Genomic DNA, 16,274 nt, shown 5'->3' with positions numbered 1-16,274 from the left:
CCACCTCCGGCCCTCCCTGTGTGGAGTTTGCATGTTCTCCCCGTGCCCGTGTGGGCTTTCTCCTGGCACTCCGGTTTCTTCCCACATCCCAAATAACATGCATGGTAGGACACTCCAAATTGCCCCTTTGCGGATGATTGTTCGTCTTTGTGTGCCCTGTGATTGGCTGGCAACCGATTCAAGATGTCTCCTGCTGGGATGGGCTCCAGCATGCATGTGGGAATGGGACTGTATTTGTACAGTGTGAATGACAGTTAAGGAGAACTAAAGAATGTTCCGATGGCCAGGGGGCAAAGATGAAAACTCCTCCTCTTGAAAAACCTCCTCTACCTGTCAAGCAAGTTTTTTGTTTGCTAAAAACGTGCCACCGGTCAGCGATCAGCTGAAGGGAAGACAACATGGCAAGTTCTGCCAATAAGGTAATCATTTTATACACATTTTGATTAGACTATACTCCAACTTTCAATCAGCTAAGACAATTTTCAAGGTAGAAACCATTCCTGGACTCAATGACAATGTTCACATGTGGCAGAATGTTGAATTTGTGCGGACGGGCTACGGCAAGAACACGGTGAAGGTGCTGTGCATCAGGAGACAGGGTGACCAACATGATATCATCGAGTTCAAGGCAGATGTGGAGCTCACTCTCAAGTCACGTAAGGATTATCTCACTGGTGACAACTCGGACATCATCCCTACTGACACTATCAAAAACACCGTCCATGCCTTGGCCAAGCTGAAGGGGGTAGGTTGTACCACGCGACCATTGCAAACCAGCATTCTTTCTTGACCTTTGTGGATTCACACTAATTTCAGGTTGCTTGGTGAAACTGACTTTGAGAACGGAATTTTGAAAAAAAATATGGGTGCGTTTTGGGGGGGGGGGGGGGGGGCATTCAAACCTGGAACTAAATGTAAAGTTTTCCAAAAATGAACACATATGGAGAATTGTACTTCTACTAGTAGTATACTGTTGTAACATTGTATTTGATGGCATTATCTGTTACGTAGTTATTCAATTATACGAGCACCCATCCATTTTTTTGGACCGCTTTGTCCCCACAAACAATATTAAAATCAGATGATTAATTTGTGGTTGTGTTTTAGGGAGTAATTGTGTAGAAATATGACCTACACTGTGTTTTGTGTTCAGGTGAAGACTATTGAGCAGTTTTCTTTGGATCTTTGTCACCATTTCTTGACTTCTTTCAACCATGTGTTGAGGGCCAAGATTTACATGGAGGAGGCACCATGGAGAAGGCTGGAAAAGGTGAGAAAAAAAAAAAAAAGAATTATGGTTAACTCATTGGTTTTCTTCAGTGTTTTTATTCTGCTGTAATCACGATCTAAAGCCACGTTTTTCTTTTTCTTCAATGAGTAACTCTGGTATTATCAAAAACACACATTGATTAACTTTTGAGATAAATGATTTTAGGATCCTTCTTGGAATAATTATGAACATTGATGTAATTCCAAATGTTAAATAACAAACCTTTATGGCAACAGACCAATCAAGTTTTGTTCAGTAATTCAGTGCTGTATACTTGGGTACTGTTTTAACACATTCATGGAGTAGTAGGACACTTGTCATTGTAATAAACATGAATGTGAAAGAAAATGGAAAATTAAGAAACTTGCAAATCTAGTCAAAATTTTGTTTCCCTCTTTTAGAATGGAGTGGAACATGTTCACGCCTTCATTAACAGCCCGGAAGCCGTCCGCTTCTGCGATATCGAACAACATCACAATGGAAATGAACTTTTTGGTTTTATTTTCTATTATTGTGATTGGCACTTCCCGCACTCACTCTCTCACTATCCCGTATTCAGGCATTCCGGTGGTCCACGGTGGACTCAAGGACATGAAGGTGCTGAAAACCACTCAATCTGGTTTTGTGGGTTTCCTCCGCGACCGCTTTACCACACTGCAGGAGGCCACGGACAGGTGTTTCTGTACCACTGTCTGTGCCAGGTGGCGCTACAACAAGGTTCAAGATGTCAACTTTGATGCTGTATGGTAATAACATGATCCAGTTCTGGATCATTACATACATGTAGCAATGTAATGCTTTGATATGTCATCTAAATTCAGTCTTCTTATGACAGGAAATGTGTCAAAGATACAATCATTGAGAAGTTTGCTGGCCCCTTTGACCATGGAGAGTTCTCGCCTTCTGTGCAGAAGACCCTTTATGATACACAAGTCCTAGTCCTCACTCGGACTCCTGAGGTAAGGCCACATTTCACAAATGATAGAGCACTAAACAAAAAGAAACTTTTAGAACTGAGACTTTTGAATTCATATTTTTTTTTTTTTTAAATATGACAATGATACTACTGATAAAGAATAGTTCTGCTATTTCCACAATCATTCTGTGCGCTCTGCTCTTTAGTGTTCATTATACATTCCTGGCTGTTTTATCATTACCTTTCTTTGATGAAATCACATGGTTCTGCCACTTTATAGAGAAACAAGTGCCTGTAAGAAAAAACAAAAAACAAAGATCAATGTCAGTCACTGTCTCCTACCTCATCCACTTACAGGTAGAGGAAATTGAGATCATCATGCCCAACAAACATTACTTCACAATCGACATGACAAAAATGGGCATTGAGAACAAGGGTGACGTAAGTGAGTTTGGTTGTGGTCAATTGTGATCTAATTTGTTAGCGGACGTTTTTTTTTTTTTTTTTTTTACAGTCACAGGTTCTTCTTCCCCTTGACAACCCCTCGGGCAACATCACGGGGACACTGCGTAGGAAGCAAGCCAGGCTGTGAAGACATAAGCACAGATACAAAATATGCTGGCGACATTGAGGACGTATAGTCTGAGTAACAAGCACCAATAAACGTGTTGTTCTTTGGTGAGAAAAGAGCACCGTTTATTGCAAGTCTTTGAGTGAAATATTCAAACTCCATCCAGTGTTGCACAAAGGTCAAAACCACACACACACACCTGATTAATCATTTTTTTTTTCAAACAAGTTGAAGCACCACAGGCAAGTAGGGACATCATCATTATACACACATTTCTATTTCCAAAGAACCGAGCAGGACCTTTTGAGTTTGTCTTGTTGTATCTGGGGAAAATATAAAACTGCATATTTCCAGCCAAGTGGCAAGGCATGGACTCAACGCATTGTAGAGCATGCATGTGATTTTTTTTTTTTCTTAGGAGATATTTAACAATACCACATCTGTAATTTCTGCCATATCAAAGTGTTTTCAATCATATATCATCTTATGTACAAATACCGGTTTTTAAAACCATCACAAGTTCATGACACTCACACAAACATATAACACAATCTACACAAACAAATTAGACATGTTAAACCATCCTCAACAAGGATTCAAATCTTAAATAAAACATGACGAATAAAAAATAAAATACAAATCTGAAGCAGCAGAAATAAAAACAGCTAAAAAGGTAAACAGCTCATTAGACCCCATATCCGTGTTTGGGGTCCTGCACGCTTTGAAAAAAACATGGTGAAACTGATCCAGTTTTAAGGTGCCATGCGGCCAGAGGAGTCTCTGCCAACGGATAGCTGGTTGGGAGTCGTCGATTGTCACTGAGGTGGAATAATATCGAGCTCCTGGTGACGTGCTAACAGGCGTTGCTCTTTAGGTGTTGGGTTTGCAGCGGCTTCACGTGATATTCATAAATCTTTAGGGCTGGGCCCAGCTTTATCGACAGGCCCGTCAACACGTCATTACGTGTCATCAGGAGCAATGACTTGCCATCGATTTCCTGTCAACAAGCGAAGACATTTCATTTTCATTGCCACCCAAGTTAGTTGTCCTGAAGTCAAAAAAGAGGTGAGCGGCAAGTTCAACCTGATCTTGGAACGCTGTGGCCTGCTCCTCAAACCCTGTCGCTTTAAAGTAATTGACCACATCAGCGACCGCCCAGTTGGCTGGATCTGGAAGCTGGCCATTCTCGACTGGGCTGCAGAGAGACTATATTTTTCATTACAAGATTCAAGACTTAACATACTCTGAAAAACATCCAGACAACCGAACCATCATTGAAGACAAAACTGTGCAAAATATAAAAACATATAATACAACAGAAATGTTCACAAATTAAGGCTTCCCGAAAAACACACAGTAACAGTACTGCGAGTACTCTGAAAAAAGAAATTGAGTAGTGCCTTGACTTGCACAGTACTGAATCAATAACTGACAAGTTCAAATGCAAAACATCTATTTTTTGCAAGGTAGAAGGGTGAAAGACTTATAGGTTAAAGCTATGTTTTTATTTTAGTATTAAATGTTTATACAGAAAGGATCTCTTCATAAATCAGGTTTATGCGAACACAAAGTTCACCTCATGATTGAATTTGCTTTAATTATTAAAAAAAATAGCTATTTAAAAAGATTGTTATAAAGTGATATAGTTGTGCAATATTTGGATTTATTATTATTATTATAATATTTTTTTTTAAAGATACGCATTACTTACACAGTATTGAAATTTTCCAATGAATACTCTCACTCAGGTTGTAAATATCAGGGCAATTACATTTGACATTGACTCGAGTCAAGCCACACGTCTGACTACAAAACAAGCAGTCTTTCTTGTCAGTTATCTGAGACTGTACCTTTTGGTGTCAACAGAACCATTTGCCTTGTCTTCCATGACGGCTGCAACAAAACATGGGATACGTACATTATGAAATATCAATCAACCCATACTCAAACTTTAAATTATTTTGCATAAGCCTCAAACAATAAGTCCACACTTCGTAGTCACAGTATGCAAGCAGAAGCGAAAGCCATTCAGCTATTATTGAGCAATTATAAACAGCAACATAAATGCCAAGGTACTGTTCTGGGACTTACAATCAGTAACGTTGCAATGAATTTTCATCAGATTGTTTTTTGTGTGTGTAGATCTTAAAATAGGGTTGGTAGGATAAACATCCTTTCTTTCTTAGTCTTGCTCGACGTTTCTGTTAGAATAAAAAAAAAAATGAGAAGGGAACAAGTGTTCAGGAGAAAAATGTCAAAAGTAAAGACATGCAAACGTGCACGAGGAAATAGATCGGGAAGAGTATTAACAAAGCTGCTATGATGTAAGTTTTGAACATCGGAACAACTGTAGAGTGTGAAAATGACGCCCTTAAAAAATTCACATTTCATAATGATGGTTGAATTGAAAATAATGATAAAATAGACACACGGAAACCCTAACGCTTTACCATTAGTGTCGAGTAATTTTAATAGCAAAATACAACGCAGCTCAAATGATAAAACGATCACAATAAGTAGAAAGCGAATATCAAATACTGCCTTTTCGTATTTATCAAGCTAACATGGACAGTTAGCTGGCATTGCTAATACAAAATCGAACACATTTTGAATGACGCCTTTTTTGACAATAACGCATCGTCTAAGTTAAACAACTTACGGGTGACGACAAAAAGTTCCCGACTCCCCTTGGTGTTTCACCAGCAAAAAACACAAGATATTCATTTGATAATATCACAAATTAATCAAAGCCAACTAGCTGCTTATCGTCACAGCTTCCCATGCCCACGTCACTGGAGAATCATGGGAAGTGAAGTTTATTTCATGGTTTGATTTTTATTTTTTTATTTTTTGCACTGGCTATGACAATAAATCAGCATTTTTTTTCCTAATAAAAAGGATTTATTGTGACATATTCTTTGTTACATAAAATCTGCTACAGCAAATAATATTCCCCTTACAAACACAAATAAAATTAGATGAGGAAAAATGTGTCAGCTATTTAAATGATGTGCAAAACGTCCCACAAACTAAATACAAAGAAATATAGAGTCCATACTGGCATATGTGACGAACTACAGAGAGAACCAAATCTAACTTGGTTATTCAGGAGTGAAGAGGCCCGAAGGAAAGTGCCATTGTTTACATCACATATGACAAACATCATTACACGGAGATTCTTAATGACACTAAAAGAGTTGTGGACTTCACACAAAAATAGTTTGTGGCAGGATTGACACACAGGCAGTTTGGATTGAAACATGCTCAAGATCAAAGTGTTGATTAGCAGACATTGTCCTTATGTAACTATCATGGACACACAACAATATTCGGCGTAACCCTTTGTGCAGAACACACGCACATAAAAGTAAAGCAATTATTAAAAGGGGAAACGTTTTTTTTCCCACTATTGTGAGAGGCATTGGTGTGCAAAAAATTCTGAAATGTGTCAATATAAGTCTTCAGGGAAATTATCTTATTGAAATGGATCTTAAATATGAGTAACAAATTGCTTTGAGCAACTAAGAGTACATAAGGTTGAAAATGATAAGAGTAGAAGAAACATAAGGTTGAAAATGAAATAAGATTAGAATCAAATTGACATTAACATACCAATCACCTTTCCAGGGCATTGAGCACCAGATCATAAAAACCTTTTTTTTTTTTTTATTCGCGAACTAAAGTGAGGAAGATGTTGACAGTTGCTTTAATTCTTTCAACAAGGTGTGAATATAGGAAAATAAAATAACATTTCTTCACACCTGACTGTTTGACCTGGAGGAAAAATTGCCTTGCCTGCAAAGCAAGACAAAGCCAAACCTCTCAAAGGACTTTCAAGGCTTAATAGACACGTTACTGCATGAAAGTTAAATGGATAGGCATTGGTATGAAACACTTTGCATAGCTACAATGTTGACTTGAGTCACTCCGGTGGGAGGTGTGCGCACTGCAGAGGCAGGAATTTCAAAATTTCAAATCAGCAACAGTGATGAGATATAATTCATGATAATAATTCATCATGTAACTATGTAAAGAATAATAACTCAACATAAACAGCCGCTTATGGAAACAATTGTGAGTTGCTGCCCCCAAACTGTGGTCAAAACTGTATTTGTGTTTTTCACAGACATGAACCATCTTTGAAAATTTGCACAAAATGATTAGCAGAATCAGAAGAATGAGAATGTTTGATTTGCTGTTGCATTTGTTGTTAATTAAAATTTGCTGTCACGTGATGATGATGCCACACCGATAAAAATACATTCTGCTCTAAAATAAAACAAATAATACTATATAATAATGATAGGAATAGCTTGGGGGTACTGTACCTTGACACTGTTGCACAAACATAACAAATACATAACAAAAAAAAAAAAAAAACAGGGTCGGATACAACATACAAAAAAACAATCAAAGCAAGTATGGCAGTGACATTATTTGAATGTGCCGCTCAAGCAAAATTAGCATTCAAACCCAAAGCAAAAAGAACCAAATGTTCATTCTTCAACATTCAGAAAAATTCCAAATCAAAACATTTGGAATTTTTCTGCATGTGCGGAAAATCACAAGTTCCTTCCTTAATTTCTGTCATTAAATACATCCGGTCTGAGGTACAGTTCCAGGACATGTCCAATAAATGGATATGGTTGTAACAATGCTACAAATGATGCACTATAATAACATCAATGGCAAGACTTAGCTTCATATTAATACTTCAATGCCCATTTATTTGCTTTAACAAGGACCAGTGCAAAAAAACATAATAATGTCACAAACGTCATCTTGCCTCGTCAAAAATGATTTTTCCATCCTGTAATTTCCTAAAAAACGTAAGTGAACTGCATTCAAAAATACACATTTATATGCCCATAGAAGACAATGTTGGAAGTGTTGAATGGTTAATGATGATAAATAATCATACTGAGGCATGTACCTTGAGCTCACATCACCTCACCTTTGGAAGGTGTTTTTTGGTGATAAACTTGATTCCATCATGTCCAAGATGATTAACCTACAATACACATTATGTGTAAAATGATGGGCATAAATGTGCTTGTGTATAATGGTCAAAGCTACAACAAAGAGCAAAATGCTCTTGACTTCTTGGATTGTTCGGGAAAAAAAAAAAAGTGCTACCTTGAGCCGTTCACGCAGTCAGTCCCAGTTATGGTACTGGTTCAATTCAGTCCTATTTAAGAAAAACAGCTTTCCATTGCAGTTGACAGCCTCGTAGTGTCTCAGCGGTCATTAAAATGATGTCCCGTGAAACTGCTGTGGTTTAAACTTAATATAACATCCACAAAAAGCCTCTTGCAAGTCTGATTTGGATTTCAGTCATGCAGTATACAAGGAATGATTGGAAGCTCCTGACTGGTCATTCGACAGTCAATTGAAATTTTGTCAGCCATGACAGCGTTGTCACATAGAGTTGCGTAAAATCATTGATTATATGAGTATACACTACTCACAAAAATAGGGATAGTTGGCTTCAGGATTACTTTCAATTCATCAGCCATTACAGGTGAACTTCATTTGACCTTGAAACTTTTAATTGTCCAACTGGTGTTGACCAAAATACATTTTGGCATCATGAGACCAAGATTTTACCCAACAATTGACCAATGGTACCATGACTGGAAATGTTCATGGCTCAAATACAGGTCATTTGGTTCCTTGTTGAGGAACAGCAACAAGTACTGAAATATTGAACAATTGAAAGTTATGTTAATCTGTAAAGGTTAGAGTGCGTTTCAGGCTGAGCCCAAAACTAAACCCAAAAGCCATAACCTTTTGTGAGTAGCGTATACATACACGTCTCTCTTGCTCCCGCTCTCTCTCTCTCACGCTCTCTTTTTTTTTTTTTCCGGTAGAGATAAAGGCACAGAAGATAAGGGAAGCACATTGTTTTTCTTTTCTTTTTTTTTTTTTAGCATGAACATTCCAAGTGTACGGAAAGTTGAAACTTATAATTTTCCTCTTCAGTTGTTTGACAGTCAGCGACAATATATTATTGACGCCGAAAGAAGTTATCGGAGACGAGCCACAACATGAACCTACAGAGTGAGCACTCCTTAATTCATATTGCACAAATGGCTATATTCATCAGAATACCGTCTTTAGACGAGTGGGACCGCACAAAATATCCATCCATCCATCGTCTATACGTGGAGCCTATCTCAGCAGTCATCTGGCAGTAGGCGGGGGACACCCTGAACTGGTTGCCAGTCAATCGCAGGGCACACAGAGACGAACAACCATCCACACTCGCACCAAGGGGCAATTTGGAGTGCTCAATTGGTCTACCAAGCATGTTTTTGGAATGTGGGAGGAAACCGGAGTGCCCGGAGAAAACCCACGCAGCACGGGGAGAACATGCAAACTCCACACAGGGAGGGTCGGAGGTGGAATCGAACCGGCACCCTCCTAACTGTGAGGCGGACATGCTAACCAGTGCGCCGCCCCCGCACAAAATATATTGAGGATTTTTTTGTTGTTGACTGCTAGCTGTATGAGGGTCTGCCTTCACTTATTGCCTACTCACTGAGACAGTAAGGAGTGAAAGATTTCACCTCACCATTTAAAAACACAATTTTCTAGGGCCCAATCCCCAGCTGGCAATGCCCAAGAATCCTACACGTGTGTACTTCTGGCCAACGTTTATGTCAAAAGTTCAATATACATTTGTATAATTAATTTAGCGAATGCTAAAAATATCTGTCTCGCCGATAACTTAGCTGCGTATGAAGAACAATGATGGATTGACTTATCAGCATTCGGTGTCAACACAGCTCACTAGCAAATAATACATTTTAAAATTAAACTAATAAGAAAGACATTTCCCATAAGCTTTCTACACAAGCCAACAAGACGGTGAATAACAGAAAATACGTGCAATATCAGATGCTACCATGTATCATCAATAGTGACACTTAGGAATAATTCTGAATTTCATGTTATTTCCAAAAATAAAAATCTTAACTGAAAATGAAAAAAAAAAAAAAAAGGGGGGGGACTAAAGCTGAGAGGTGGGTCACAAGGGTGTGCCTGCATAATGTACCTGTGTGCAGGCTTGTGTTCTGAACAGCACATAAGATCATGGCATAAAGGACCTCGAATCAGCCGTGTATAACAAAAGAACAGAGCATTTGTTTTGGACACAATTCCACCTTAACCTCCCAGGAGAGTGCAAATATCCCCCAAACACGTGAGCCCCGACGGGACTCTCATCCACTGACTAGAATTCAGCAAACTCTTTTGCACATTTTTCTGTTTGTGACACACGAATGTCCTCCTCTTCATAGTCGTCAAAGTTGCTCGTGTCTCCTGGTCCTCTGCATTTGGGTAAGAAGGGTGCTTCAACCTAAGAGAGAAGTTTAAGTTGACTAAAAACACGTAAATACTAATTTTATGGAAATCAAACGGGGGAGATAATCACACTTCTTACCTTTCTCTCATAAATGGCAATCCAGTCTGTTGTGGAGAACCACTTGTGATTTTTGATGTCATTAACGCCATTTTTAAGATTTCCAAATCTCTTTGTCAAGTCCACCTGAAGTAAATTTCTCAGCAGATCCTTCAGGTCTGAGCTGAAGTGTGAGGGGAATCGTACCTACAGGAGTGAACACATTGAGCACCTCTGAATGTCAAACACAGATGTTTTTTTTTTACAATAGTCAAGTTGATGTGATATTCAATTCTTGCACCTTGCCAGAAACAATCTTCTCATAGATCTGAATGGGCTGATCAGCAAAAAATGGAGGGTAGCCTGCAGCCATCTCATAGATAAGGACTCCCAGTGCCCACCAGTCCACAGCTTTGTTGTAGCCCTGGAGGAGAAAGAAAATAATCACTCAAAAAACGATCGTATTCGGATTTCACTCAAATTCACACTTTTTTTTTTTCATAGTTTGGCTGCAGTTGCGGGACCATGGTCCTGCAACTTATACTCAGTTGCAACTTAAAAATAGAACCTATTAGTTGTTGTTTAAGTATCGGACCTCTTTCATTCTTGCTGGATCTTGTTTAATTTTGAAAATGTGAAGAAACTTAAAGCCTCTCAACATCACAACTTGCTTGTTTTTTGACAAACAAAATCTTCAAAACAGTTTACCTTGCTGAGGATGATTTCTGGAGCCAAGTACTCTGGCGTTCCACACAATGTCCAGGTTCTGCCTTTTACTCTTTTGGCAAAGCCAAAGTCTGTGACCTTAAGGCGGAACAACAGAAACGCAATGGAGTCCACAGCAAGCGTGCATGATGCTCTTGAATAACAATATTCATATTTCCAGACATGGTGTACCTGAATGTATCCATGTTGATCAATGAGCAAGTTTTCGGGCTTCAGGTCTCTGTAGATGAGGTCTAAGGAGTGGAGGTACTCAAAGGTGAGCACTATCTGAGCTGCATAAAATCGTGCATGGTGTTCACTAAAAGAAAGGAATGACAGATAGTTGGGTGAGTTGATCTTGAATAATGCATTCAATCCAACTCTTCATTTACTTGAATGAAAAGCGACTCTCAAAATTCCGCACCTGAACCTTCCAATGCGTCTGAGGTGTGAAAACATCTCTCCGCCCGGCACGTATTCCATTACCATGTAGAGGTTTGAGTTGTCCTGTTGACCAAAAGAGAGAAAAGTTGGTGCCCAAAAAGTTTTATTAAACAGTCTTATAGCATCAACAATGTCACAGACAAGCAGGCTAAATTAAACACTTGCACCCACCTTGAAAGCGTACTCCAATCTGACGAGGAATGGGAAGGAGACAGCCTGCAGTATTCTCTTTTCATTCAGCGTGTGTTCTATCTGTTTCAATTTCACCACCTGCCACACCAAAAGGCAACATCACACATTGCCTTGCACTTGCATCGCTTCTCAAACTACCATCAAAAGTTGCTTTTCGAGTTCATATAGCTCATTAGTATTTTTTTTTTTAGGTTGTCTAACATCTGTGTTATGTTTTACCAATAAAATAAATTAATGCTGTACTCAAAATATTGACAGTGTCACTCAAATATTAAGGCAAATGTATTGAAATTCAACCAAATCTTTTCAGAGCATGATCCAAAAATCAAACAGAAGCATCATGAAAGCAAAAGTGATACAATGTCGGCTGATTTCCATTGCTGCAATTCTCTTTGGCTGTGCATCACTCCACAAGTTGATCATGAAATGATAAAATATCAAACAAAACTAGACATTGGGATGATTATCACATTTTTGTAAGCATTGGCGTTCATGGGAATGCATCAAGATCCCGTCGAAGTTGTCTTTAAGAATCAATTCACCTACTTTTTGTTTGTCCAAGACCTTCATGGCGTAGAACTGGTTTGTTCCTTTATGCTTTACCAGCAATACTCGGCCAAATGAGCCAGTTCCCAAAGTCTTGAACCGATCGAAGTCGTCCAGGCACGTTGTGCTCTGAAGAAACGGGTGAGATGAAACGCTCACATTCAAGGACAGTGTGGGTCACGTATAAACTGATCATTTTTACAACCAAGTCAAATGATCCAATCTGCTTGCATTCATTTATGGTGACATTTGCACATCAGGAAGTAGATATGTACTATCTCTCAAGCTAGCTAAGACTGATGATGCAAGAGAAATGTTAATCTGATAAAGTTATATCTTACTTGTGGCGGACACTCCCATTTTCTTAAAAAATCTTCTTTGGCTTTAGCTAAGAACTCTTTCACTACAAAAAGACAGCACAAAAACAAAACGTTTACATTAAACACGAATTGTCAGTTTAAAAAGAAAAAAAAAAAATCAAACAACATTTAGGGTAAAGTGCATTTTAAGGTCAGGCACGTTTCACGTACTGAGGAAGAATGACTACTCGACAAAACAAGAAAAGAAAACCCTGAGCAAAACCACACAGCAGCTCAACAGGAAATTGAAGTGATGCGAATAGCTTTAGTAGGCTTGAAAAGATTGGCCAAATTTAAAGTGAAGCTGTTCTGCATCTCTTTGGGAAAGAGTCGAGTGTTAATAATAACGGGGCAGGCTGGGACAGAGAGACAAAATGCAGAGCGCAGCAGCGACCACAAGGCAGGCATTTGGAAAGGACATTATGAAAGGTCAGATCAGACATGAGAAATCCAGAGTCACAGAGTCACTCAAGCGCTGCCAATCAAGAGTGTAACAAACTACATTTGATCTACAAGGTTCAAGTGAACAAACCACGAATCCCACTCTGTGACTGAGGATGTCTCCGAGGAAAAATGGGCATACCAAAAGTCTCTATAAGATCGCCAAAGGTGTTTTCAGGAACATTGAGCCACATGGATGGAAATGATGAGGAAGAAAAAGAGAAGGAGAAACATTCATAAAGTGTCTGAAACAGCAGCATTTGTGATTCAAATGGATTCAATGTAACACAAAACAGATTGACATACAGTATATGAGAGAAGATACTAAACACTGTACATTTACTACTTGACAAGACCGGAAAAGACCATTTTTTTCCTCCCCAAGGTCACGAGGAACAACTATTATAAAATATCATCCAGAGTATTTTATGTAATGTGGGAACAATTACTGCTTCATTGTTTCCACATTACAACAGTTGAATATTTCGGCCAAGAGGGTGTTTAATATTTAGGTTGAATTAGGTCGGGCTCTTATCAGATTACACTGGAAAAGAAAAACATTCGGTGAAACAGCGGACACAAAAAACAACAACATATAAATAGTTACAAAATACAGTTAGTTATGAAGAGAAATGAGATACCATGATCTGGAACAAAAATGTTTGTATACCACTATAATGCATTTTCCACAGAAAATGGGGGTTGAACTACTCCTAAATCAAATTTACTCCTCGCATAAGCAAGAAAGCTTAGAAAAAAACGGATCCAGCTCACATCTTGAAAGACTGCAAAGGATTCCTCTGACAAGTGAGCTGCAGAGCACTTACTTAACTTATCCCACATGATGGTGAACTCAGAGATGTGCTGCATCTCACAATCTTGTCCTCTCTGTTCTTGGTTACTTTTACGGCATCTGTGAAAAAAGCGGCTGGCGAACGACTGATCCTTTCCCTGTGCCATTTAGATTTTTTTTCGATGCGTAAAAAAAAAAAAAGAGACTCACAGGCGAAATACACACTTTCCAGACAGTGGACCAAATGAGAAATAGCAACTTCCGGTATTGAGTGAAGTACTCTGCAACACTTGGCTAACCACATAAAGTTAAGCTTCCTGTTCAAGCACTGCACTTTAGTTTCAGTGATCATCCCCCTGCATGTTTTTTATGCTACACTGTGTCCTACGTACTGAATTTGCAAAGTACATTTTGATATCATTTGGTCCAAGTCAGACTTAACAATTATCGTCCAGGCCGATTATCGGGGCGTATTTGGCATGTTCCTGATAATTAGAGTCAGTATTTTTTTTATGAATCCAACGGCTAATAAGTGATCAATTTAAAACAAGTTCAGGGATTAATAATTTCTTCTATGGCTATTGTAATTTTTTTCAGATGTAGTTTCATCAAGCATATAATAATTTAAAAAATAAAATAAACACAATAACAACAAAAATAATAAAATATTATTATTGCTTTCATTGTTTTTCCTCATTGATTGGTTCTGAGGCATCACCACTGCATCACTGCGAGACCCAGAATCCCATTTTTTAAGACCCACTCAAGTTACCAAATATGGTCACTTGTCTGATAGAGGAATACAAGTATGTGAAAATCTTTCCAGAGTTTTCTAACACCCATCGGCAAACACAGACAAATTATTGTATGGCAGTACAAATGCAAGATGGTTTCATTCAATGCTGAGTTGCTGACTTGAACACAACTTCTTTAGAAAAATACATCTTGAGTAGTTGACCTGAGAAAAAAAAAATGGATCTACTTATAACTTAAACTTAGCTAAAAAGTCAATGTTTATTTACATGATCCTTTATCACCCACAAACACTTGCGTTTAGAGAGCCTGTCCTTGAGCCAAGTCCTTCCAGACAACACCAGCACTGTTGGCCTCATTCTTAATGTAAACATACTTTGATGGTGTGTGTTGTTTACATAACAGTATCAGTATATCATTATACACAACAGTCACGGCTGCCAAACAGGACCTACTGGTGTTTTCAATAAGAAGCCTGTGAAACTGCATGGATTTCTGCCAGTCAGAAAGCAGGTCAAGATCACTGCGTTCTTTGTAGACCAGAGGCGTGGTCCAATCGAGTGGAGAAAACCGACAGACCTTTGCTACATTTAGTAGAAGGCACTTAGGATTTCCTTAAACTGTTTTATTACAATGATCTATTACAATGATGTTTTATTACATAATTTGAACCACTGAAGTGAGTGATGGCCCTGCAGGAAAAAAAAAAAACCCAACAGTGCTGGTTCAGCCTTAGCAGAAATTCTTGAACTTTACTTTGGTCATTATGTTATCTGTAATGAGACATTGTAGTGTGGCTTCCATAGATGGGGAAATGAAAGATAAGATTACCAGGCATCAAAAGAGGTGTCTTAATTTTTGCTAACCATGTAGATGTCTTTTCAAAAATGATACTGTAATTCAGCGATTCCCACCTTAGTGTTTTGGGTTCACCTAAACAGACCCCAGGGAAGGGTGGGAAATGGTGTGCCTTTTCTAAAACTTTCTACATTTTAGAAAACGCTTGGTGACCTCTGGTATACTGTTTGTGACATTGCAATGTGCAAAGATCCAAATTATGACTATAAAGGTTGGGGAAAAACATGCAAATTCACCCATTGAAGCATTTTGTAGAGGGAACCACACAAGATGATTCCTTTGACTGCACAGTACTAATTGAATGCACTGGTGAACAATTAAAACAATTATAATAAGTAGAATGATTACCCACAATTTTCACATTAGTATAGCATAAATAAACGACTAGAGACTATCTACCACATAAACATGTCAATGCCCTGCCTAAACCGGTATACAGTCCCCCGTCTGGACTGCAATGATAAGAGCAGTGCATCATCAGCTAACACTGGACAACAAACTGCAGAAGGGTGCATATTGCACGAATAATATTCCACTACAGCATGCGCAGTCATATTGAAAAACACCAAAACATCAGCAACCATTATAGGCAGCGCTGAGTGGACGATGCTTACCGCTTTCTTGCTCATTGCCTTTCTTGGCAGTTGCTGAGTTCCCCATCGCGGTAAGACGGGGCGATGCACAGCTGGCTACGAGCGACGATGGTGTTGGTGGCGGTGTAGCTAGCTCGCCAGCTAGCAGCTCCTCCTCCTCCGTTAGCTAGCTAACAGATTCCAACCAGCTCTCTGAGCCCAAACATCAATTTCCCCTTGTTGTCAACAGAAGACCGATCGATGTGCTCTGCAAACGGCTGTCGTCTTATTAGACAAAATGTCTGTTTGCATTCAAGTAGGCCTTCGCTGGAATGAAAACATGATCCAGACTTTTTTTTTTTTTTTTTTTTACCCCTGCCTGCTGTCGTTATATGCTGCGTTCAGGTCGTGTAGGAATAGGAATAGCCGCGTGAACCAACTTGACGGGTGAA

At 38.9% G+C, this 16,274-nt stretch overlaps 3 protein-coding genes across 5 annotated transcripts; 1 reads left to right on the top strand and 2 right to left on the bottom strand.

Annotated features, from left to right (window-relative positions):
• Nucleotides 1–364: 364 nt before the first annotated feature.
• Nucleotides 365–2,848, top strand: uox (urate oxidase). Its single transcript, XM_085927826.1, has 8 exons — nt 365–419; nt 533–745; nt 1,154–1,270; nt 1,672–1,751; nt 1,831–2,016; nt 2,106–2,229; nt 2,544–2,627; nt 2,701–2,848. Exons 1-8 carry the CDS (start codon nt 399–401, stop codon nt 2,776–2,778), a joined length of 903 nt encoding a protein of 300 aa, XP_085783952.1. The 5' UTR covers nt 365–398; the 3' UTR covers nt 2,779–2,848.
• samd13 (sterile alpha motif domain containing 13) lies at nt 2,533–5,562 on the bottom strand. The gene is made up of 5 exons (XM_085927827.1): nt 5,417–5,562; nt 4,849–4,958; nt 4,608–4,650; nt 3,841–3,952; nt 2,533–3,754 (listed from the first exon to the last, which is right to left on the bottom strand). The coding sequence occupies exons 2-5, from the start codon at nt 4,874–4,876 to the stop codon at nt 3,611–3,613; spliced, it is 327 nt and encodes a 108-aa protein (XP_085783953.1). The 5' UTR covers nt 4,877–4,958; nt 5,417–5,562; the 3' UTR covers nt 2,533–3,610.
• A 16-nt stretch (nt 5,563–5,578) lies between these two features.
• prkacba (protein kinase, cAMP-dependent, catalytic, beta a) lies at nt 5,579–16,274 on the bottom strand. Of its 3 annotated transcripts, none has more exons than XM_085927824.1 (10): nt 12,989–13,653; nt 12,388–12,449; nt 12,047–12,175; nt 11,480–11,578; nt 11,289–11,371; nt 11,057–11,183; nt 10,868–10,963; nt 10,461–10,583; nt 10,202–10,366; nt 5,579–10,117 (listed from the first exon to the last, which is right to left on the bottom strand). In XM_085927824.1, the coding sequence occupies exons 1-10, from the start codon at nt 13,104–13,106 to the stop codon at nt 9,992–9,994; spliced, it is 1,128 nt and encodes a 375-aa protein (XP_085783950.1). In that variant the 5' UTR covers nt 13,107–13,653; the 3' UTR covers nt 5,579–9,991. The 3 variants fall into 3 exon arrangements, with proteins under 3 accessions (XP_085783950.1, XP_085783951.1, XP_085783949.1); XM_085927825.1 differs by lacking the exon at nt 12,989–13,653 and adding an exon at nt 15,865–16,274 and having other exon boundaries at nt 5,591–10,117; XM_085927823.1 differs by lacking the exon at nt 12,989–13,653 and adding an exon at nt 13,674–15,835 and having other exon boundaries at nt 9,970–10,117.

This window comes from Syngnathus leptorhynchus, chromosome 13 (assembly GCF_054491065.1).
Source record: "Syngnathus leptorhynchus isolate UIUO chromosome 13, UIUO_Slep, whole genome shotgun sequence".
Taxonomy (NCBI): domain Eukaryota; kingdom Metazoa; phylum Chordata; class Actinopteri; order Syngnathiformes; family Syngnathidae; genus Syngnathus; species Syngnathus leptorhynchus.
The sequence above is the reverse complement of the archived record's forward strand: the minus strand, read 5'-3'. Positions and strand labels throughout refer to the sequence as shown.

Coding starts and splice junctions, on each gene's coding strand:
- uox (XM_085927826.1), top strand. CDS start 399: ATGGCAAGTTCTGCCAATAAG. Junction 2,017..2,105: donor GTCAACTTTGATGCTGTATG/GTAATAACATGA, acceptor TTCTTATGACAG/GAAATGTGTCAAAGATACAA. Junction 2,628..2,700: donor GCATTGAGAACAAGGGTGAC/GTAAGTGAGTTT, acceptor TTTTTTTTACAG/TCACAGGTTCTTCTTCCCCT.
- samd13 (XM_085927827.1), bottom strand. CDS start 4,876: ATGAAAATTCATTGCAACGTTACTGATT. Junction 3,953..4,607: donor GGTTCTGTTGACACCAAAAG/GTACAGTCTCAG, acceptor GTCTCTCTGCAG/CCCAGTCGAGAATGGCCAGC. Junction 3,755..3,840: donor CCACAGCGTTCCAAGATCAG/GTTGAACTTGCC, acceptor GCTTGTTGACAG/GAAATCGATGGCAAGTCATT.
- prkacba (XM_085927823.1), bottom strand. CDS start 13,806: ATGGCACAGGGAAAGGATCAGTCGTTCGCCAGCCGCTTTTTTCACAGA. Junction 10,964..11,056: donor ATCAACATGGATACATTCAG/GTACACCATGTC, acceptor TTCCGCCTTAAG/GTCACAGACTTTGGCTTTGC. Junction 10,584..10,867: donor CAGAAATCATCCTCAGCAAG/GTAAACTGTTTT, acceptor TTTCTCCTCCAG/GGCTACAACAAAGCTGTGGA.